This window comes from Oncorhynchus mykiss, chromosome 9 (genome assembly GCF_013265735.2).
Source record: "Oncorhynchus mykiss isolate Arlee chromosome 9, USDA_OmykA_1.1, whole genome shotgun sequence".
In the NCBI taxonomy this organism is placed as follows: Eukaryota; Metazoa; Chordata; class Actinopteri; order Salmoniformes; family Salmonidae; genus Oncorhynchus; species Oncorhynchus mykiss.
This window is the reverse complement of record NC_048573.1, coordinates 37,588,321-37,612,121: the sequence shown is the minus strand read 5'-3', so window position 1 is coordinate 37,612,121 and position 23,801 is coordinate 37,588,321. Positions and strand designations below refer to the sequence as shown.

Below are 23,801 nucleotides of genomic sequence, written 5' to 3'. Positions count from 1 at the left end.
TTGTCCTTGATGATCTTTTTGGCCTTCCTGTGACATCGGGTGCTGTAGGTGTCCTGGAGGGCAGGTAGTTTGCCCCCGTGATGCGTTGTGCAGACTGGAGACCCTTACGGTTGTGGGCGGTGCAGTTGCCATACCAGGCGGTGATACAGCCCGACAGGATGCTCTCAATTGTGCATCTGTCAAAGTTTGTGAGGGTTTTAGGTGACAAGCCAGATTTCTTCAGCCTCTTGAGCTATAGTCAATGAACAGCATTCTTACATAGGTATTCCTCTTGTCCAGATGGGAGAGGGCAGTGTGCAGTGTGATTGCGATTGCATCATCAGTGGACCTAATGGGCCGGTAAGCAAATTGAAGTGGGTCTAGGGTCACCATCCGATCATTCTCATTCTTCACATTCTCTAGCTCAGGGCTGTTCAATTCCCATCCTTGAGGGCCGAAACACTTCTTTTTTTTTGTTTCTACCTAGTAGTTAATTGCACTCACCTGGTGTTCCAGGTCTAAATCAGTACCTGATTAGAAGGAGAGGATGAAAACCAGAAAAGGCTTTGGCCATCCGAGCAAGCTTTTGTTTTTCTCTTTTCTTTCTCTTTCTCTCTCTTTCTCTTCTAACTTCAAACAGATTGATTCAAAATGTTTAAGGTGATCGTTTTATACCTATTTTGACGTGTTCATATTCTCTTAAAATGATTGTGTATGATATTACTGTCCTTTTCTTTGAAAATAGGGCCTGCACATTTGATTTTGTCAAAGCTCACTTGGATCACATCTTCATGTTTGAGGTTTTGTATTGCAGTCCGACAGTTGTTTTTATTTAAGTAGAATAACATAATTGTGCATTGATATCATTGTTACGCTCGGCGACTGACATGTCGTCCTCCACCAATAATGGTACTGGCCTCTCAGTGACTGTATGTTTTTCTACTGACACTTAGTGGTAAGAATGATAACTGCACACTGTTGTTCTTTTGCGCAGGTAAAAGCATGTCTGTTGATTGTGTACAGGTTACATCAACAATCAACACAACTTGAAGGGGCAATTTCGCTAGATGAATTTGAAGTTAATTCATGCCAATGATCTTGATTACAGCAATCTGACAATTAGTTTGTTATAGTTAGTCAATTACTAGAGGGTTTTGAATTTTCTGGAAACAATCATTTCAACACTCCATTGAACTGAAATATCCTATCCAAGTCACTGAGCACACTGGGTGTCAGTATCGTACACTGACACATTGGCTCACAGGCCTAGCACAGAGACTGTTTTTCTCTGTACTGGTCCTCTCTGCCTTGTAAGGCTAAAGGCATTTGATTGTCAACTGGTGTCGGTCAAATATGATCCCCTAACATGGGCACTAACGTAATTAGACATAAATAGCTCTTGTCTCAATACATTGTGTAACTAGATACCAGCCCACATACGGGTGGCAGGTAGGTTAGTGTGTTGGGTCATTAACTGAAATGTTCCTAGTTTGAATCCCTGAGGTGAAAAATCTGTTGATGTGCCCTTGAGCAAGGTAATAACCCTAATTACTCCGGGGTCACTGTTGACAATGGTAGACTCTGGCTATGACCTCACCTTCTCAGGGAGAGTGGAATATGCAAAAACATATTTCTAATACACACTTGTACATCTGTGAAATCGGACAAATATAAGCGCCCACCTAATTATTATTATACCCCTTGCAGAGAAGATCCTCTGTGTAGCATCAACATCTACAGTACAATAAAAAGGAGAGAAATACAATATGGAGACATCAGAAGGAATCTGAAGAGTTGGAGTAAATAGTGAAGTTCACAAGTTATAATGAAAGATTCAGACCAACGGCGTACATGATCTTATTGAGTTTTACCCCATACTTGTATTTAAAAAAAAATATTCTCATGGTAAAGAATCATTTCCGCTCAAAAACACTCCATTGAAGCAAACACTTCCAAACCGATACGACATCAGGCAAACCAGGCGTTGCTTTGGCAAACACATTTATTACTTGACTGTACATTCTAAGCAGACGTACGGTGTGTACATCCACCACAGGCTCTCCAGCAGATTAAACGGCCCTGAGGGAATCTGTTAAAACGTACAACCGTTGCAATGTGCCGCTGTGGCTACATTGCATTTCAATGTATGTTTAGACTACTAACGGGCTAATCAAAGTATGGTATAATTACAGGGACTTACAGGGACAGATGTACTGTCCTATGCCTAAAAGGATGTATTTCAAACAGCATTCTGTCCGGCAGCACAACATCAGCAACTTGGAAAAATAAGAGATTTGTAAACTGTTTGTGGCACTGCAGAAATTCATATGCATTTGAAGTTAAACAATAATGCTTAGTTCAAGTAGTGATATGTGAGTTGTTAATGTGAGTATTTCGGTTGGTTACATTTACTCAAACGCAGTGTATGGGGCACCTAAAACAGGTTACAGACAGTATTTACAACAATGCAAGACATTTCAAAAAGTTATAAAAAATACACAAGCAATCAGATTATTGAACTAGGTCTTGCAAAGTCGTTCAGAAGTTCTGCCGATGACGTCCAAAAGTCAACCGCCGGCTTTTCCGTAGATGTCTATGATGTTGAAGAGAAATAGAAAAAATATCACTAAGGGTCAGCAGACTCTGTCTTCTCTTGATGCTGTTTATTCTACTCCTTTCATAAACTCCAAGAACTCTGGAAACCAAGAGGAGGAAAAAAGGGAGTCGATTAAGTGAATTATTTCCCTCACTTTGGTCATGACACTGCTTTGCCTGTGAATAACACAGCATGTCACCATGCATAATTCATATTCCCAATTTCCTTTTCTAGCAGTGGAGTATCCATAGAACTGTTCACTTGCATCAGTATCACGAATAAAATACATGAATGCTTCTGTCTCTACACAGAAGCATGTGTGCTTTAACTCCCATTTCCAAAACTTTACCGTCATAGTCAATTTTCCCGTCGTTGTTCTTGTCCCCGTCCTTCATGAGCTCCTCGATGTCGTCCTCGGTGATGGCCTCCCCTGTGGCCTCCAGCATCCCCTTCAGCTCCTCCAGGTCTATGTAGCCGTCCGCATTCCTGGGGGGCCATAGAGGATACGTTTCTTTATTGCCTGATTTCACAGATGTATGCTTTACGTGCAATAACATGCACTGCGATTGGGCGAGAGACATGGCATAGGCCAGACACATCAAACATACAAATTCATAAAATGACTGCTTAAGGACTCTTACCCCTCCCTTCCCCATTATGCAACTATAATATAGCAATCCTATAATTTCAATATCCATGATCGTTTGACAGTTAGTTACATTTCACGTTTTCACTATTGCACGTTCCCAAATGAGTGCCTCCATCCCATACTCCTAGTATCCTCCTCATTTGTTCATAAGGGTCAGTGCATGGTGCACAACATCGTTTCTGTACCGGGCCAGTTTACACTGGGGAGTCTGTAGCGTTTAGGAGAGGAGGATTATACTACTTCACAAATCGGTTAACCAGGGAACATGACTGTTTCTGTATTCAAAAACATTACATAGTTGCCTCCTCAAACAATGACAAGTAGACAAAAACAGAAACAAACTAGCACCCAAGCTAAAACTCTGCAGCGTACATTCGTGTGTATTTGTCTATCCTGGTGGTACTAGGCTGTGGGTACTTAGTTGGGTGAGACTATAAAGAGTTACTTTTACAGAGTTCATCCCCCTCATGAATCTCCTTATGTACTTATGAGGACAAACGTACTTGTCAAACATGCGGAAGAGGTCCGCCAGTTCCTCCTCTGTCTTTCCTTTGCTGTCGTCTTTCATGCACCTCACCATCATCACCAGGAACTCGTCAAAGTCCACCGTCCCACTGCCTGCCAAGACATGTCAACAGAATGAAGTCACACCACCTTTTGGATCAAGGAGCCTATCTTTGATATAGCAGCTACATGTGACCAGATCCTCTACTCAGCCATGTGATGCTTGTCTTTTGTGTGTTTACAGTCTGACAAAGAACAGTGTCCAACTGTCCCTGCCGGGCCATCAATGAGCCATGAATTGGCCTTTTGATGAGCAGAACACTTGTGTCTGCCTTTGTTGTGTACCATCCTCATCCACTGCTGATGAGCTAACCTCTTACTCTAACACGTGATTTGTGATAGGAACTATTCATGGGAAACGCATTTGCCTATTGTAGTCATTTGAGTCTGTTCTCTTCCGTGTGAGCGGTGTGTGTTTACCGTCTTCATCCACCTCGTCGATCATCTCCTGCAGCTCCTCGGGGGTGGGGTTCTGCCCCAGCATCCTCATCACCTTGCCCAGCTCCTTGGTGCTGATGCAGCCATCCTCTGCATCCTGGACGAAGATGTCAAAGGCTGCCTTGAACTCTGCAACACACAGCGCAGCACAGCACATGACCACGGTCAGTTCTTCTTCTTCTCCCCCCTCCCCTTTTGTTTTCATGGTCAGTTCTATGTGTAGGCTACTTTAGTGTAAGATATACTTTTTTAGTCAATCAAATGATTTGGTTCCTACGAGTGGTGCAGTGGTCTAAGGCACTGTATCTCAGTGCAAGAGGTGTCACTGTAGTCCCTGGTTTGAATCCAGGCTGTAATTTTATTCGACCGTGATTGGGAGTCCCATAGGGCGGCGCACAATTGGCCCAGCTTCGTCTGGGTTTGGTAGGCCGTCATCGTAAATAAGAATTTGTTCTTAACTAGTTAAATAAAAAAAATGTGATCCTCTGAGATATCTAGAATGTACTTTTCATCTTGGCCTGAAGGAGAGAGTGGTACACATTTTAGGCCAAAAATTGATTTAGATGTGATTAAATTTAGTAGAACGTGAAGATATATATCCCACATGAAGAAGCATTTATGCATAGGCCTCAGAGACCGACATAGATTAGTAAACCATAATGAAATTCAGATGCAGTGTTTCCCCTATATGTTTTTAGCAGCGGCGCACCCACGCTGCGAAATTGTGGCCACCACAAAAAAAAAAGAAAAAAAGACTTTGCCACCGCTACTGAAAGAATTCCTAGGGGAAACACTGAGGATGAACACATTTTACATACCATTTTTCTGCTCGTCTGTCAGCTGCTCTACCTATTGAAGAAATGGAACGTTTTCAGAAGCAGTCGAGCCAATATCTGTTATTGAATCCACTCTGGGATGTCTTGTACAACCCCAAATCCTAACTTTGATTTGCTGTATTCCTTTGATAAGCACAATATAATATTTTCCATTCGTGCAATTAACACGTGTACAACATCTACGCTCTGCCCGCCATTTTAATCTCATTTGTGGAGTTTTCAAATTCAGCTCAGACAAGGCCCAGTCCTAAACCCTAAAAATGTTGATCGAGAAATCTAGTGTATGAAAATAATCCTTCAGGGGATATACAGTAGACTCCACAAGGTGGAACCAATTCTCTGGAACAGTTCACCTCAAATGTCGCCTTAGTTTACACAAAGTTATTTTGGTCCTTCACACTTGGTCGTCCGTCCCTCACAAAACACAAAACCTATATTTCATACATGAGGCCTGGGCCAGTGAGAGGCAGGGGTTAAAAATACATTGACAGGAGGATCAGAAACAGCAGATACAGGACAGGATACACGGTGCTTTAAATTAGCATAGCTGTGGATCTGGTTCAACAATGGAACCGTAATCCAGGAAAAGCTACCGCGAATGAGAGAGGGAGACAGCTGCTTACGTAAGAGTTATTGTCTGTCGTCCACAACAAATTAAACACACATTCCTCTGGTGATGATATATTGGGGGGAAAAGAGCCATGTCCATCTCAACATCGACACACACACACACACACACATTCCAGTCTGTTTCCCTGCAGTTGACTCCTCTAGCTGTAATGCCCAGTAGAGACACGGGTAGGCCAGCCCATCAGCCACCAGGCAGCAGGCAGAGATAGCTAGACAGATAAACAAACAGCTCTCCCAGTGGCTCACACAGATAATGCTGGAATTCAGCTGTGTGTGTGTGTGTGTGGGGGGGGGGGTATCTAGACCTGAAGCCCTCTTCTGGCACCACAGAAACACACACGCAGGAGGCTAGGAGCAACTGGCCAAAATTAGCCGATGAGAAGTGGGACTGCTCCATTTGTAGTCATGAATGAAACCACAGTGTGGACCAGGGGCTTGTCCTGCTTCTGACCCCTGGCGTGCTCCTATCAACCCTGATAGGCTTCAAGAGGCACAAGGTCTATATACGTACGGTGTCTCACCTCACTTGTCAAAGGCTGGTGTCGTGTGTGTTCGCTTGACAGACACAGTTTGTAATGGAAGTTGAATCATCTGAGCAATGTCAGAATTACAAATGGCTAAATTGTTGTAAGGGGAATATCCAAATGTACCTCATTTGAATGAATTGTTGATCTGAAACATTGTAGTTTGTAGTTTAAAACTGTTAACAACATAAAAGTGTTATTAAGTGGATTTGACCCTCAATACTAAATAATACAGGTACTTTTCATTCTATTTAAGGGTGAATCCTACCCTCAGGTGCTGAAGTGTTCATTTGAAATAGTAACCTACATAAACCTTTACAGTCCAAAAGAGAGAAATCTGACAACAAAATATTCTTAAACTATTAAACTATTCTTAAACTTGGCGGAGTTCACAATTAAACCAAAACAGCATTTTCATCCATGTCACCTATCACTGAAATCCAAAGTTGAACAATATTAAAAGCAAACCTTTCATGATGATGTTACCTACTAAATACAAAACACTTTCACATTCTCCACAAACAATATACCCTGTTGTAGAAGTGGAGTGGGACGTACCGCTGCTTTGTAGATGTCGTTCATGATGGAAGCTTGGCTTGGCCGCTGCCCGTCTGTCTGTAGGATGTAGTGGCACAGAGGAGCGAGGTAGAGCACAGCTAGGAGCAGGACACTGGCCCCATCCTGGGAGGGTTTTATAGCTGGAGCCTGGCAGGGCCTGGTCCCTCCCTACCCTGCTTGCCTGCCCGCCTGCCCATCCCCTTGGGTGTCCAACGTGCGTGCGCGTGTGTGTGTGTGTGTGTGTGTCATTGGGCCAATCCATCACAATCACCACCAGGCTCAGATAAAAATGTAGCTGCTCTTAAGGGGTACACTTTGGAATGGAATGAAGTGAAGGGGCACGCATGGCGAACCTTAATCTCCAGGGAGGGAGCTAGAGACACTCAACATTCCACCATCAGTCGTAGACCAGAGGGGCAGGGGAGAGGGGCATGGAGGGTAGACCAGAGCAAAACGGGGCTTGGGACAGGAGGGGGCAGAGGGTGGGCAACTTTGAATAGAGGATGGGGGTTTAGAGGGCTAGGGATAAGAGTCAGTGGACTGGGGACGGGAGTGGGAGGCAGAGCGGTTCAGACAAATGGGTTAAAGCCTGCCATTAACAAACACAATCAAAAAGATGTGTGTTTGTGGGTTGGGTCGGGTGTGTGTGTGTGTGTGTGTGTGTGTGTGTGTGTGTGTGTGTGTGTGTGTGCAAGCGTGGGTGTCTGTGTGTTTCACTAATACCCATTTAACCGACAAGGGTTTTACTTCTATTTGAAATGATATTATCTGACACTTTCCATTTAAAATGTAATCTAACACCCTCCAAATGGCGATTGCACAGTATAATGTGCATTTTCTGTAATGCACGAATCATCAATCATTGACCAGCAGAATTTTACAACATAGCATTTTGAAGGGGGAAATGTTTTTTTTTTAAACATTTTTATATACAGATTAACAATAGATATTTATAGGTATACAATTAACATTATATTATACAGTGGGCGGCAGGGTAGCCGAGTGGTTAGAGCATTGGACTAGTAACCGAAAGGTTGCAAGTTTGAATCCTCGAGCTGACAAGCTACAACTCTGTCGTTCTTCCCCTGAAAAGGCAGGTAACCCGCTGTTCCTAGGCCGTCATTGAAAATTATAATTTGTTCTTAACTGACTTGCCTAGGTAAAAATAAAATATTTATATTGAGCCTTTATAAACTACATTCAGTCAGCAGAGGGCGCTGTTTACTGTGTGTTGTTTTAATAGAGTTGTTACGCAGCTAGGTGTGCTACAGCGTATCCCATTTATCAACAGGGTGCTCAAGTCAGAAATCTGGGTCAAATACAAGAACTTCAATTTGCCTGAAAACATTGAATGAAATGAACACCTTAGACCATTCCTTTGTGTGTTGATGTGTATCATGGGAACAGACAAGTGTGGATGTGGAACGAAATAGTAAGCCGCACCTCAGCTCACCCCTCTGGACACATCTGAACACAAATCATGTCCTCAGCCACAAAATATCCAATACTTTCCTGCTCCTGTGCTATGCTAGATTCTCCCCGCCACCCCACTGACTTGGATAGGAAAGGACAGTAGTCACCCCAAAGGCATCATGCATGTGCCTTGTGTGCCTCGTCAATCTCATCCATTTGTAGGAGAGAACAGCATACATACACAGTTTCTACTAAAACCTTGCCATGCATGACGGTTCTGAGACCCACGTAGTGCGACAGAAGGTGTGGTGTTGAGGCAGGGACTCTAAAAGGCTGGTGATCCTGCTGGGATGCTAATGGGGACTGGCACAGCTTATGAACATTGCAACTCAACAGCACAGAAAGAGAGAGAGAGAGAGAGTAGGGGAGAGAGAGATAGAGGGAGAGAGGGAGAGAGAGGAGGAGAGAGAGAGAGAGAGAGAGGGAGAGAGGGAGAGAGAGAGAGAGATATGAAGAAGAGCATCAGTCACACACAAATCATTATCATTTACCTACAGAGAGCCTCTGCACTGAACTAACATCATCACTCACATCCACAGCTTTCACAGAGGTACAGTGCCTTGCGAAAGTATTCGGCCCCCTTGAACTTTGCGACCTTTTTCCACAGTTCAGGCTTCAAACATAAAGATATAAAAATATATATAAAACTGTATTTTTTTGTGAAGAATCAACAACAAGTGGGACACAATCATGAAGTGGAACGACATTTATCGGATATTTCAAACTTTTTTAACAAATCAAAAACTGAAAAATTGGGCGTGCAAAATTATTCAGCCCCCTTAAGTTTATACTTTGTAGCGCCACCTTTTGCTGCGATTACAGCTGTAAGTCGCTTGGGGTATGTCTCTATCAGTTTTGCACATCGAGAGACTGACATTTTTTCCCATTCCTCCTTGCAAAACAGCTCGAGCTCAGTGAGGTTGGATGGAGAGCATTTGTGAACAGCAGTTTTCAGTTCTTTCCACAGATTCTCGATTGGATTCAGGTCTGGACTTTGACTTGGCCATTCTAACACCTGGATATGTTTATTTTTGAACCATTCCATTGTAGATTTTGCTTTATGTTTTGGATCATTGTCTTGTTGGAAGACAAATCTCCGTCCCAGTCTCAGGTCTTTTGCAGACTCCATCAGGTTTTCTTCCAGAATGGTCCTGTATTTGGCTCCATCCATCTTCCCATCAATTTTAACCATCTTCCCTGTCCCTGCTGAAGAAAAGCAGGCCCAAACCATGATGCTGCCACCACCATGTTTGACAGTGGGGATGGTGTGTTTAGGGTGATGAGCTGTGTTGCTTTTACGCCAAACATAATGTTTTGCATTGTTGCCAAAAAGTTCAATTTTGGTTTCATCTGACCAGAGCACCTTTTTCCACATGTTTGGTGTGTCTCCCAGGTGGCTTGTGGCAAACTTTAAACGACACTTTTTATGGATATCTTTAAGAAATGGCTTTCTTCTTGCCACTCTTCCATAAAGGCCAGATTTGTGCAATATACGACTGATTGTTGTCCTATGGACAGAGTCTCCCACCTCAGCTGTAGATCTCTGCAGTTCATCCAGAGTGATCATGGGCCTCTTGGCTGCATCTCTGATCAGTCTTCTCCTTGTATGAGCTGAAAGTTTAGAGGGACGGCCAGGTCTTGGTAGATTTGCAGTGGTCTGATACTCCTTCCATTTCAATATTATCGCTTGCACAGTGCTCCTTGGGATGTTTAAAGCTTGGGAAATCTTTTTGTATCCAAATCCGGCTTTAAACTTCTTCACAACAGTATCTCGGACCTGCCTGGTGTGTTCCTTGTTCTTCATGATGCTCTCTGCGCTTTTAACGGACCTCTGAGACTATCACAGTGCAGGTGCATTTATACGGAGACTTGTTACACACAGGTGGATTGTATTTATCATCATTAGTCATTTAGGTCAACATTGGATCATTCAGAGATCCTCACTGAACTTCTGGAGAGAGTTTGCTGCACTGAAAGTAAAGGGGCTGAATAATTTTGCACGCCCAATTTTTCAGTTTTTGATTTGTTAAAAAAGTTTGAAATATCCAATAAATGTCGTTCCACTTCATGATTGTGTCCCACTTGTTGTTGATTCTTCACAAAAAAATACAGTTTTATATCTTTATGTTTGAAGCCTGAAATGTGGCAAAAGGTCGCAAAGTTCAAGGGGGCCGAATACTTTCGCAAGGCACTGTAGATAGATCCCTCATAGAGAGAGAAATGCCCCACGAATAAAGAGGCTTCACAGACAGAAGGCTGAACTGAACAACATCAGTCATGAATTCATTGCCCTCACAGACAGATAGCTCTCACAGGGAGACCCTGCCTGAATCCAACAGCTATTACTCTCTTTAGTGTACACAACACAACACACAACAATCCACACCACGAAAAGGGATGAAATCTCAACATGGATTTCTATAGAGAAGATATATACAGTATATATATATATTTTTTTAAATAATATTGTGGTTTAGTACGTGACTAGCGCAAAGGATTATGGGAGAATGAAGCAGGAGATACTGTCATTCCTACAGTAGTCATCTCTTCAATCTTTCCCATTTCGCCCTCAAAAGGCAAAAAACGATGCTTGCAGTGATACGGTGAAAGACGTCCCCACGTAACCTGCTGCACCTCACTCCAGTTGACATGCAAGTTCAGCTGGGTGTCACCATTGGTGTGGGTGTCACCATGGCTATCATCTCCACTCAAAGCATACTGATGAGTCAATCTACAGTGTCCAGCAGACAGATGAGCGGAGTATGTGTTGAGTTCCAGTATTAGCGGCTCTACAAGGGGCAGTAGATTCTAATGTAAAGCCTCTACTCTCTCTCTCTCTGACTGAACCAGAAACACGCAGACGGAATGAGCTCTATCGACTGTGGGATGGCAGCCTGACAGAGCCTGGAGAAGCCCACATCAATAGGAGCATACGGAGTGCAGTTTTCACTGGAACACTTCACCAATTTCCTCTCACAGAGGAAGGGGCTGCTGACGAAAGAGCCAACCATATCTCCACACATCATGATCAGACAGCGCATCTCAAATCCTCAAATCACCCGCACACCGTTTTTTGAGAGGTTGCCATAGAAACCCTGCCGGGTTGTAGCTGCAGACAAGGAGAGGAGATGAGGAGAGCTAGCCCCCCCCGCCACATTTTGTCCTCGCAGTCACTGTATTCCTCGTTCTTCTCCTTTGCCTTTTGCACAGACGAATGCACACACGCACACACAGGTTTGGCAATCATTATTTATTCCCTGGTAACCTTAATGAGAATCATTTATGCAAATGTTATGGATGACTTAATCCACGTGTCCAAATGATTATATTGCATGTGTCATAGCGAAGATAAAAATGAACTTCGTTGGGTGCCTTGACTTGGGACGGATCAGGTTAGGAATAGTATTCAAGGTTTGCACTAGCCTAGCCAGCAAATACTGTAAGTTCATATGGTTGCTTCAAAATAGGTTCAATTCACCATTTTGTTAGGTTAAATGGTCTTTCTATTGGAAAAGGGACAAAATATCAAATCGTAAATTTTTTTAAGAATCTGGCCCCTGCATTCTTCAAACCAAGTGTGTAATATTGTTTTCATGTTACAGCGTGCAACCACAGTTCCTCTGTTAGTGATATTTCATTAATTTTATTGCATAAAGGTTGTCAGAGAAATGATTTGCTGTTTTATTGTCATGCAGGCCAGGTGTCTTCCTCTATGTCTCTCCTCTGTCTCTCTCTCCTTGGTTGGAGGGTTACTCCAAGTCCATCAGCCTCTCTCTTCCCCCCTCTCTCACTCTCTCTCTCTCACCCTCTCTCCCTTTCTCTCCCTTTCTCTCTCCCACCCTCTCACACACTCTCTCTCTCTGCTGCTCTCCCTTTCTCTCTCCTAACTCTCATTCTCCCCTCTCTCTTTCCCCTTTCTCTCTCCTCACTTTAACTCTCTCCCTCTCATCTGCTCCCCCCCCCCTCTCTCCCTCCCTCTCTATCTGGGGTGTATTCAGAGTGAAGGACTAAAAGGGGGAGTGGTTCGGGGCAATTTACGTCTCTCTATACAGTGAGCACTCCTCCAGCCAACACTTACCACTCAGAGGGGAGCCTGTATTCTCTCCGCTCTCAAACGGTGACAAACGTCAGACTCGGATGGAAAGATTTGGCTTTAGAGGAGAGGGGATGTGTCTCTCTCTTACTCTCTCCCTCTCTCTCATTTACCTTCCCACTGCCGTTTGATGGCTGCAAGGTTTGCATTGAAGGGCTTACTGTCATGCAGACCACCAAGTCCCCAACCCACCCTCACGACTGCAAAAAAAAGAAACAGTACTGAAAAACAATCATGTTAAATATGCTGGTTATAATCATGAGGTATTATATTGGAATGAACATGTTGTTGAATATATCAAAAGATATCAAGTGACATCAAAGGTGCGTGTTCCTTCAGTGAGTTGTTTGTCTGTGTTAGTGTGTGTGTGTGTGTGTGTGTGTGTGTGTGTGTGTGTGTGTGTGTGTGTGTGTGTGTGTGTGTGTGTGTGTGTGTGTGTGTGTGTGTGTGTGTGTGTGTGTGTGTACACCTGCAGTATATGAGCTTTGATGAAGATAGATCTGAGCACAGATGACACATTCTTTTTTTCAGTAATCAGTGGTCTTCAATGCCATTCGAGTGGTGTGCGTCATGGCGATGACGATGGGTGCAGTACACCACTGCCCCCCAGTTACAGACCTAACACCTTATCATCGGTCTCTCATCTCTCTGAGTGCAAAGTCCACATCACAGACAGCTCTCTCTCTCTCTCTCACACACACACACACACACGTCCTTCAGAACATTAGCAAATTAGTCATTTGTGTACTGCGAGAAGACGATCAAACTTGACTATCTAGAGGAAGTAAAAGTCAACAATGATCTTCCTCATGCAGAGTCAGGTGAGTGTGCATGAGAAGCCTTCACCAGACAGACATGACTCTGAGGAAAGGCTTTCCATTGCCTTTCAACTTGATGAGGCATCATTGAGGAAACTTTCTCGTAGACAGAAGAAAAAACCAAAGAGGAAAATCTCTCCAAATATGTATGCTCCTCCTAAAACGTGTCTTGGCGCTATTGCATTGGCCAGCATTTCTGCCAATCATTGTTTTCAACATCCCAGCTATTCCGCCTGAACAGCAAATGATAATAAAGAGGGAAATGGGCAATTTGGGTTTCTTACATAACTCAAATTGTTTCATGTCTGCAGCAACCAAATCTTCAGAACAGCCTGATTCAAATCAGTTGAAAAAACAGTCTTAAAATAGCAAAGTTTTGGCTTTGGCCGTTACAAGATCATCATTAACTGCAAGACAACATGCTTCTGATAGTACCTAAAGACATGCCTCAGATAATACAGTTCAGTTTCACTGAGCAGGTTTGGGTAGTGTTTTTGTAATTACGTAATCATCCTTGTAAGTGTGGTGTAACACATATTGTAATCACTCAGTTTGAGTCATGGGGGTTACGTGTTACACACCTACAGTACCTACAAGAAAACAATTGTTCGTACAAGAATAACTCAGTCGAAAGGTCAAGCGTTGCCTAAGGAGCTCGTGGGGAAATTAACGAATGTGGCTGGTCACTCTATCACCCAGCTATCACCACTGGCCACGGAAGTGGAATAACAGCACAATATTAGTTAGAAATGATTCTGCAGTGTTTTGATCAATGTTACCTGATGTTACCATGTATTTTTTTACTCCATGACAGAGAGAAATAATATAGCACAGGACAAGTCAATTTCCTGTTGAGATGAGCTCCACGTTCCTCCAACCTGTACCATAGAAAATGTCAACAGTATCTGCTGGGAGAGGTCCCATGTACAATCCCAGTGGTAATACAATTCACAAGACTCGCTGGGGATTAAATGCATGGACGAAGCCCATTTATGAGAAGAATTGGCCCCGGATTTGTGGGGCTTAGGACACCCCGGGGTGCATGTGTGTTCCACACACACACAAGCACGCACGCACGCACATATCCATTTTGTATCCCCGAATTGAGGCTATAGTACGTTCTGGCTCAAAGAGGAACAAATCACCTATGCGTCCATCTGTGTGGCTGAAGTTGCGCCCCGGGGCCGCCCAGCCTTCAGTGGAGTGTGCTGTGATTTGACAAGGCCGATGATGAGAGACACTGTAAATATCCGGCCCTCATGTGACTCACTGGATGGCCTCAAGGAATCCACTAAAGGTCAATGTTTCCTGATGCCATTGCCAACAACTGAATTAAGTGACTTCATCCCTGCCCACGCATCTGTCCCATTTTAGGGGATGGATGGATTCAGCTTTGTTTATTGAAGGTGTTGCATCGCACTCACACACTACGCTTCTCAATCTGCTTCCGACAGGAGCACACCATACGCACATAGGCTACATGTGCATGTGCAGACACAGGCACACACACACGTAAGCACACACACGTACTGTAAGCCTACATGCATATGCACACACACGCACACTCACACGCATAAGCACTGGGACACGTCGGCGCACACATCACACACAAAGACAAAAACTCGTTGCTATCTCTGTCTTCAGCACGCACAAAGCGGCCGCTAGAACACCTGCATGCACACACACACACTAGCAGGAGCATTGGCATTCACCCACAGCCTCGGGGTCCGTCTCATCATGCACAACATGACAACAGTCTCTGAACAATACAGTACGTGTCTCCATGATGCCTCACACGAAACAAAGGATGATTAGCATTCACTATCTGAACACACACACATGCATACACGCACACACGCAGCGTACTGTGCCGTGGTAAATGGACTAACATGATTTGGGCTAAATGGGCAGAAGAAGAAAAAACACGTATATGACATTTTGTGAATTGAATCACAAAATTGCATCTCCCCATCACTAAGACTCTCTTTTCAGACTGGCATTTTGGAGTTCCAAAACCGGAGGGGGCTAAGAGCATTCCTTTGGTGAGAATCGGTAGCCCTTTCCTGCGGTCAATGACCAAAAGCTCTTTGGCCTCATGGGTGGAATGCTGTTAACACGTTTCATAACTTTGTCGTGAATTAAAAAAAAAAAAAAAACGTTTTTGTTGATCCAGTGTTTCTATGTCAAACATTTTTGTTATATTTCAGTCTTCTGTGATGGATACATAGTGTAATATTTGGATGCAAACTCAAGATCTTGTACATTTCGACTCTATATCTGACATGGTACAGGTGTGTTCTTTTGTTTAAACCCATAATCATGTGTGTGAGGTGTACTTTTGCTCCTAAGTTGATTTGTTTTAAGATGACCAAGAATCACTCTGTGACCCTGATTTAGCCCACTGCGGTAAAAGGTTATATGAAGCCATTGATCTTTCCAAATCCCCAGAGAAATAATACTAACCTCCCAACGCTTTAATTAATCCAATAAATGCTCATGAGAGAGTGTGAAAAAAAATCAAAAATGATGAAATGAAGTAAAAATGAAAATGGGGGTATCTATAACGAAGGGATATTTAAAGCATGTAGAAATACAATTAAATAAAAAAGAAGCTACCCACTGAACACAAACTGTTTGAATCATCTTTGTTTCCAGCATAATTTGTCAATGTATTGTGAATCTTCGTGAAAAATACTGTTGTTTTGAGGGTGGAATCTCAACCACTTGCACTATGTACTTTTAATGTAATCTGAACTGGATTTCAGGTCATTTGGCTGTGCTATTAAATTAAGCTGAGTGATAACACATTAAGTTGTTGTAAAAATACAAAATATCTGATGGCATGTAATTCCCATTTGAACTTGGTTGTGCTTTTAAATGGTTGACAGTGCAATGATAACACAGTTCGATTAAAACGAAACAACAAATCAGACATTGGTTTTTCCATTGGAATTTGGTTGTGCTTTTAGACAGTTGAAAGCACAGATAACACATTGGAAATTCAACTAACTTTTTTGCCTGTCTTTTTGAGTGGGTAATTATAGGTCATAATCTCATTGATCAAAGATACGATTGCCTCCTTTCTCACATAGCCAAGGCATAAATGAAGAGTATGTTCGTGTTAACTTATTATTCTCCAAGGTGTTAACCTCTCACTGACCATGGTGTTGCCCAATCAGGGACTGTCAATGAACCACACACTAACAGCATCTCAAATACCCCCCCCCCCCCCATTCATGTTGGTTTAAGGTATTCAAACCTGTGATCAAATCAAATCAAACTTTATTTGTCACATGCGCCGAAAACAACAAGACTGTAGACTTGTAGATTACCGTGAAATGCTTGCTTTACAAGCCCTTAAAACAGTGCAGTTCAAGAATAGTTAAGAAAATATGTACCAAGTAGATACTGACAATAACAGCAACTTTATTTTAAATGCACACAACACAAATGGAATACTGGATTTATTTATCTCCTTAATTCTAACAGCGTTATCTAACTGCAAGTTAATCCAGTGCTTGATATTGATTGTTACTCAGGCCTCATAATGTTCTGGGAGATCAAAATGATGGGGTCAAAGGTCCCTAGCTGGCTCATTTGGTTTCTATGGTAATGTCATGTGAAATATGTTATGTGTCCGTGTACACCATTGGCTCGATTTTATATTGATTTGAGTGGCAAGTCAATCACTTCGATAAGTTAGATGTTATTTGAATGGAGCGGTTTCTGTTTACACCGTGATTTCTGACAGAAACTCTCGTCAAACCCTGAGACCCCCAAAATGTAGGCATTACTCGCTCCAAAAAATGCATCTGAGAGTACCAAAACACTTGAGATGAACCAGCGATCCCACATACGCAATTGCAAAAATACATATTTGAAAACATGACTGTAGATGTTTTTTTTTATTGTTTTTTTTTTACCAGAAGGTAGATCGCTACCATGGCAAAGAGACATTTCCTGTACACACAGCGAACATCTAAACCGACACAGGTTCAATCCAGGTTTGCTAAATAATATAAACCACCCCTTTCTGTGTTCACATGAACAGTGGCTCTGAGCCCAGTAGAGGAGGAGAGTTCAGAGAGCCATCTACTCTGCAGCACAGCGCTCTAGTATAGCGACAGACAGGGGAGCTCATGCAGTAACTCAGTGGGCCAGCTGATTAGTCAACCAGACTGAGACTGACTGTGACGACTGACTGATAGACATCTGGCCCAGCTCCAACAACCTAATTGCAGCAGGATCTTTAATTAAGCATCATGTGATGTTTAAGAAGCCCTACAGGCCCCACTGTGGGCAGAGGTTCCACTCAGCCAGCTAATTCTAATGCTGGCCACGCTTTTGGCACTGTTGTGAACAGATCTAAGGTGACAGCCACAATAGGCGGGAGGGTGGGTTTTGGGGCGCAGACTCATTTGTTTTTAAAAGGCCGTAAATCAGGACAATGTCCGTACATGTGTGTCCCATCAGCCAAAGCAGTCACAGTGTTTATGCCATAGCATGTCTGGCATGTGTGAATGATATGTCAGCAAATATATTACTGTGTACGATGCACTTGACTGTGCACCGTTTATGGTTTTGTCACTGAACCCTTTTCCACCCTCTAGACAGCCACCATCTGCATTGACCCTTCAATTTGATTGAATGCACACTCAATGCACACTTACACACTCATTCTATGCACACTCTACACACTCACTCACAATGGCACTCCAACACTCACACTTCCTTTGCTCACACACACATAGCACACACACACACATTCATACTGACTCTACACACACGCACACACTCATATGCAATCATCATATATGCTGCTGTGACTCTTTTTATCATACATCCTGATGCCCAGTCACCTTACCTCTATGCATATCTAACTAGGGGCATCTTGGACCCCACAAATCTGAGGGGGCACAAGTACGTGAGGATGGCTGGAGGGTGGTTGAGGAATTTAGCATTTTTCAAACACCTGAAACAGCTTTTTTCTGCAATCTAGAGCAATAGTCATCATGCTTAAATCTACGTACAAATTATGTCTGTTTTTCTGCATATCTAAGCATACTTCTTGAGTTGTCTGTATCCTCCTGACTGTTTTTTTTTAAAGCAACTAAACATGCTGCTCCGCATCTCTGCAAAAAGTCTGGGTAAAAGATTGAAAGGAATTAGTTTTATTCAGTACATTTAGTTATTGCTTGTTTTTCTAAAGTCTACCAACCTTGCCAGCAGGCATGCCAGCTAAAATAGTCAGACAAGCTAGCTACTTTAACTTGATTGATAGCTTGAAATGGTTGGGAGCCTATCTGGGCTACAAAATATATACATATGTAAAGTAACGTTTTTTTGCTGTTGTTGTTGTTGTAATTGTATTTACTTGTAACAGGACAAATCTAATGGGCACGTGCCCCTGTGCCCCTTATGAGGATGATGCCTCTGTATCTAACCCTACAGTACCACTCCAGTATCCCTGCACATTGTAAATATGGCATTGCTGACCCCTGAACTGACCCTGTACAGTATATAGATGAATACCTTTCTCGTGCCTTCTTATTTCTATTTCTTGTGTGTTTGTCTCAGACTTTTTATTTATTTATAGTAACTACTACTGAAATTGATTACTGCATTGTTGTGAAAGAGCGAGCAAGCAAGAAAGGCATTTTTCTGTACTTGTGCACGTGACAGTAATAACGTGAAACTTGAAACACCACTTCCTAATTACACAATTAAGGATAACCCTGACGATGCTGATCGTTTATTGTGATCACTGGGGGTTGCGGTGGATTAGGGTTGACGTCAACAGCACATGTAAATGTGCTTCTCCAAGCTTTATGCAAATGCCTGAATTAGACGTTTAAGAATGGGCTCCGGCCCATTCTTGTCAGAACTGGGTCCTCCCAGTTGGGCTGGTGGACCAGCTCGCTGAGCTTTGAAGCTGATAAACCTTTTAAAACCATGACCAATATTTACCCCCACTATTTCGCAGAAAGAAAGGAAAAGAAATGGACAAGGTGCCAATAGTAAACATACAAAAATAGTATGTTGCCAAATAACTCAAAAACTGTAAACATAGACGTCCCTATCTAATTATGTCAGTAGTTAGCTAACCATTAGATGATAATGTAGGTCTGAGGCTCTCACGGGTGAGGTTATAACATGAACACACACACAGATTACAGCTTTTAGGCCGGAGCCCATCGAGTCCCTGGTCCTGACAGCATCAAGATGGCAGCCACCAAAAAACAACATGGCTGCCGAAAACATGCTTGGTTGGCATTGTGATTGACAAGGTATTTGCTGTGCAACCTGCGTGTCATTCACATCCCCAGACATGGCTCCATGGCGCAATTCAGGCAGGCAGGCAGGCTGCAGGAGCGAGCCATCCAGTCAGTCAGTTTCCATAGTGATGCGCGTGAATAGGGGATATTCGCAGGGGCAGTGTGGAGCAGAGAGATTAGAGGCTTTCTGTTAAAAAAAACGACATTTTCAAACAGCTCAATGTCTCTGCTCCTCCATATAGCTCCTACACTCTTAGAAAAAAAGGGTTCCAAAGGGGTACTTCGACTGTTCCCATAGGAGAAGCCTTTTTGGTTCAAGGTACAAACCCTTTTTGGTTCCAGGAAGAACTCTTTCATGTTCCAGGGCAAGCTGTCTGTGTTCTCATGTGGCTCAGTTGGAAGAGCATGGTGCTTACAATGCCAGGGTTGTGGGTTCAATACCCACAGGGGACCTGTATGAGTAAGAGCATCAAGCAAAATAAAAGGGTTTACCTTAGGGGACAGCCGAAGAACCATTTTTGTTTCTAGATAGCACCATTTTCTTCTAAGAATGTAGGGCTTCATAATGATGGGGAGTGTATTTGGAGGTGATGATGATCCCTTGTCGCTCTCCCGCCTCTCCCTCTTCCTGCCTCACAGTAAGAGGTGGATGTTATGATACTGCAGTTCTCATCTTACAGTTTTCTGTAACAGTGTCACCCAGAATTCAACCATCTTGTATTGTTTTTGAAAGCAGGCAAACTATAATTGAAACTCGTTATCATTAAAATTATCAAAGGTTAGAAACAGAACACAAAGCACCATCAAAATAGGTATTAGTAGCAGTAGTAGTAGTAGTAGTAGTGGTAACAGTAACAGTAATGGTAGTCAGTATTGACAGTAGTAGAAATGTTAGCGGAAATAATTACTATTATTAACACCACATATTGTGTCTACTTTCTGTACCATTAGCACTTTCACTACTGTTAATTAGCACCAATATTTCCTTTTAAATGCCTGTTGTATTAAATGAAGTGCCCTTTAATATAGACCCAGCCTGGTCTCATAGACTAAACATAACATAGTAAATGTAAATACGGGACACTCAAATTAGTATGATATGTTACGTTTGGTAAGGTTACATAAGACAGAAGGTTACTTACAGCAAAAATGAAATTTGGGTGGTTGGTCAGGGTAGATGCGTTGGTGTATAAAGCGAATGTCTAGCAAGCCAAATTCACCACGGACAACTTTAACAATGTTGCAACTAATTAGCATATTAGCTAACACCTTCCCCTAACCCTAACCTTAACCCTTTAACCTTAACCCTAACCCTAACCTTAAACCTAACCTTAAGCCTAACCATAACCCCTAACCCTAACCTTTGCCTAGCTAACATTAGCTTTAGCCACCTAGCCTATCTAATATTAGCCACAACAAATTGGAATTCATAACATATGACCAAGACGCCGGAGGGGATGGCAGCCATTTTACGGGCTCCTAACGAATTGTGCTATTTTGTGTGGTTTTTTTCTCGCTTTGTTTGTAACTTATTTTGAACATAATGTTTATGCTACCATCTCTTGTGACCGAAAAGAGCTTCTGGATATCAGAACAGGAATTACTCACCTCAAACTGGACAAAGATTTTTTCTTTAATGAGTCTGATGCGAAGGATATAGGCCCAAATCCCTGTCATTCGCAATAAGAAAATAAGAGAATACAGTGGGCACAGATCATGGTGCCTTGTGAGAATTTGTCAGCGAGTGGGTAACCCGTCTCTACCATCCGTTCTATTGGCCAACGTGCAATTTCTGGAGAATAAACTGGAAGAGCTCCATCCAAGACTATCCTACCAACAGGATATTAAAAACTGTAATATCTTATGTTTCACCGAGTCTTGGCTGAATGACGACATGGATAATATACAGTTGGCTGGGTTTTCCGTGCATTGGCAGGACAGAACAGCTACGTCCAGTAAGACTAGGGGTGGCGGTGTGTGTCTATTTGTCAATAATGATCACCGACACTGATGATACAGCCTATAGGGTGGAGGTCCGAGACCTGACAGTGTGGTGCAATGGACAACCATCTCTCCCTCAACGTGAGCAAGACAAAGGAGATGATCATGAACTACAGGAAAAGGAGGGCCGAACACGCTCCCATTCACATCAACAGGGCTGTAGTTGAGCGGTTTGAGAGTTTCAAATTCCTTGGTGTCCACATCACCAACAAATTATCATGGTCCAAACACACCAAGAAAGTAATTTGCATTTAAACTGATGCTACTGACTGCTTATTATCTATGCATAGTCACTTTACCCTTACCTACATGTACAAATGACCTCGACTAACCTGTACCCCTGCACATTGACTCGGTACCGGTACCACCTGTATATAGCCTCATTATTGTTATTTTATTGTCTTACTTTTTTTTGTACTTTAGTTTGTTTAGCAAATATTTTCGTAACTCTGTTTTCTTAAAACTGCATTGTTGGTTAAGGGCTTGTCAGAATTTCACAGCACCTGTTGTATTTGGTGCATGCGACAAATACAATGTTATTTTATTTGATTTGATTGCACGTTTTGTAAATTCGTAACATATTGTATGAATTGCAATTTGTAACATTTGGTGTACTGGAAAGGGTTCTGGTTGGATGAGTGGGTGTATAACGTGAACCCAAAGGTTGCGAGTTCAAATCTCATCATGGACTACTTTAGCTAATTAGCAACTTTTCAACTGCTTACTACTTTTTAGCTCCTTTGCAACTACTTAGCATGTTAGCTTCCCCTAACCTTAACCCTATAATCTAACTCTTCCCCTAACCCTAACTTGAACCTTAACCTTTTATCCTAACTCCTAAATTTAACTCTATACCTTAACCCTAACCCCTAATCCTAACCCATAGCTAGAATTCGTAACATATAATACATTTTTCATATTTGTAACATGTAGTACGTTGTGAAAATGTGTAACATATTGTAAGTTTTGCAAATTTGAAACACATAAAACGATTGTAATTCATAACATATCATACGAAATGGGTGATGGACATCCACAAATGAATACATACCATACGAACCCTAACATGTCATAATAACTAGAGTCACTCAGATTTACATACAGAACCATACTAAATGCTGAGACCAGGTTGCGGTTGGCATATTCAGTATAGAAAACAGTGGGGCCCACAACCTGGACCTACAGGCTGTGATAAAAACATTTGCACGCAAAAAAAGGAGGACTTCAGAAGATCAGGGGAGTCTCTCAAGCTGGATTTGATTTAATTGACCTTGAATATTGCAGCCCATTTATGTAGGCTATTAGCCAGACAAAACCCTCTAAGTTCAACAATAAATAGTGGCTGAATTTATCCTCAATCCCTAGTAAGCTAGTGTTTTGAGGGTGGTCTGACTGTATTATTGCCACTAGCCAGCAGTCTAAAAATGGCAGTATTGCGATGCGACACCGTGTATAGCTTCATGAAATGTTAGGCTTAACATGAGAAAATTACAACCAAATAGGCCTACCAATAAACAACGCTATACATTCCCTGGCTCCACAGAAAGCCTATTGTCGATTTGATAGACAACTCGCACTTTCAGTACCATGGACAGCAATCGTTAGTCTATACTTTGTAAGTGATTGCCTAGTGACAAATTAATACATACCATATGAATTGGAGTGTCCCGGATGTATTTATCCCTCAGTCCAGGTTGATAGACCACATGGAACATTTTATACATCTGATTTTATGAATAAAGACTTGCTAGCATTTTGGACAAGTTCCTCATGTTTTTCCGACTTATAGGAAGATTTTAACCCACTTAACCCCAAAATGTCCTTAAGTTTTCAGCATCATTATAAATTCCTACTCTCTTCGAAAAAAGGTGCTATCCAGAACCTAAAAGGCTTCTTTGTCTGTCCCCATAGGAGAATCATTTGAATAACCCTTTCTGGTTCCAGGTAGAACCCTACTGGGTTCCATATGTATAACCCTTTCCCCAGAGGGTTCTACATGGAACCAAAAATAATTATACCAGGAACCAAAAAAGGGTTCTCCTATGGGGAAAACTCAACAACCCTTTTGGAACCCTATTTTCTAAGAGTGTAGTTACTTTGTTCCTTTGGCAAACTAAATTCTGAAGATTATTATTTATTTCACATGATTAGGGATTTGTTTATATTTGTCCATTATTTTAAGGTCAGCCCTGTTACGTGAACTGAACTTTCATTTTAATACGATGAAACTATCCCTTTAAAAAATATTTTGGGAAAAGAAACATTGATCATCAAATCATAGCATAAAAGCAGGTGAGCTGGTTCTACTCTCCTTGGCCATTTGCTGTTTTTTTTTGGTGGTGGAAAACTGAGCTGGTTGAGCATTAC

At 42.3% G+C, this 23,801-nt stretch overlaps 1 protein-coding gene across 2 annotated transcripts; it reads right to left on the bottom strand.

Annotated features, from left to right (window-relative positions):
* Positions 1 to 1,947: 1,947 nt before the first annotated feature.
* tnnc1a (troponin C type 1a (slow)) lies at positions 1,948 to 6,921 on the bottom strand. 2 transcript variants are annotated; one of them, XM_021615570.2, is made up of 6 exons: positions 6,775 to 6,921; positions 5,045 to 5,075; positions 4,209 to 4,355; positions 3,728 to 3,842; positions 2,925 to 3,061; positions 1,948 to 2,674 (listed from the first exon to the last, which is right to left on the bottom strand). In XM_021615570.2, exons 1-6 carry the CDS (start codon positions 6,796 to 6,798, stop codon positions 2,643 to 2,645), a joined length of 486 nt encoding a protein of 161 aa, XP_021471245.1. In that variant the 5' UTR covers positions 6,799 to 6,921; the 3' UTR covers positions 1,948 to 2,642. The 2 variants fall into 2 exon arrangements, with proteins under 2 accessions (XP_021471245.1, XP_021471246.1); XM_021615571.2 differs by having other exon boundaries at positions 1,948 to 2,572.
* Positions 6,922 to 23,801: the final 16,880 nt, after the last annotated feature.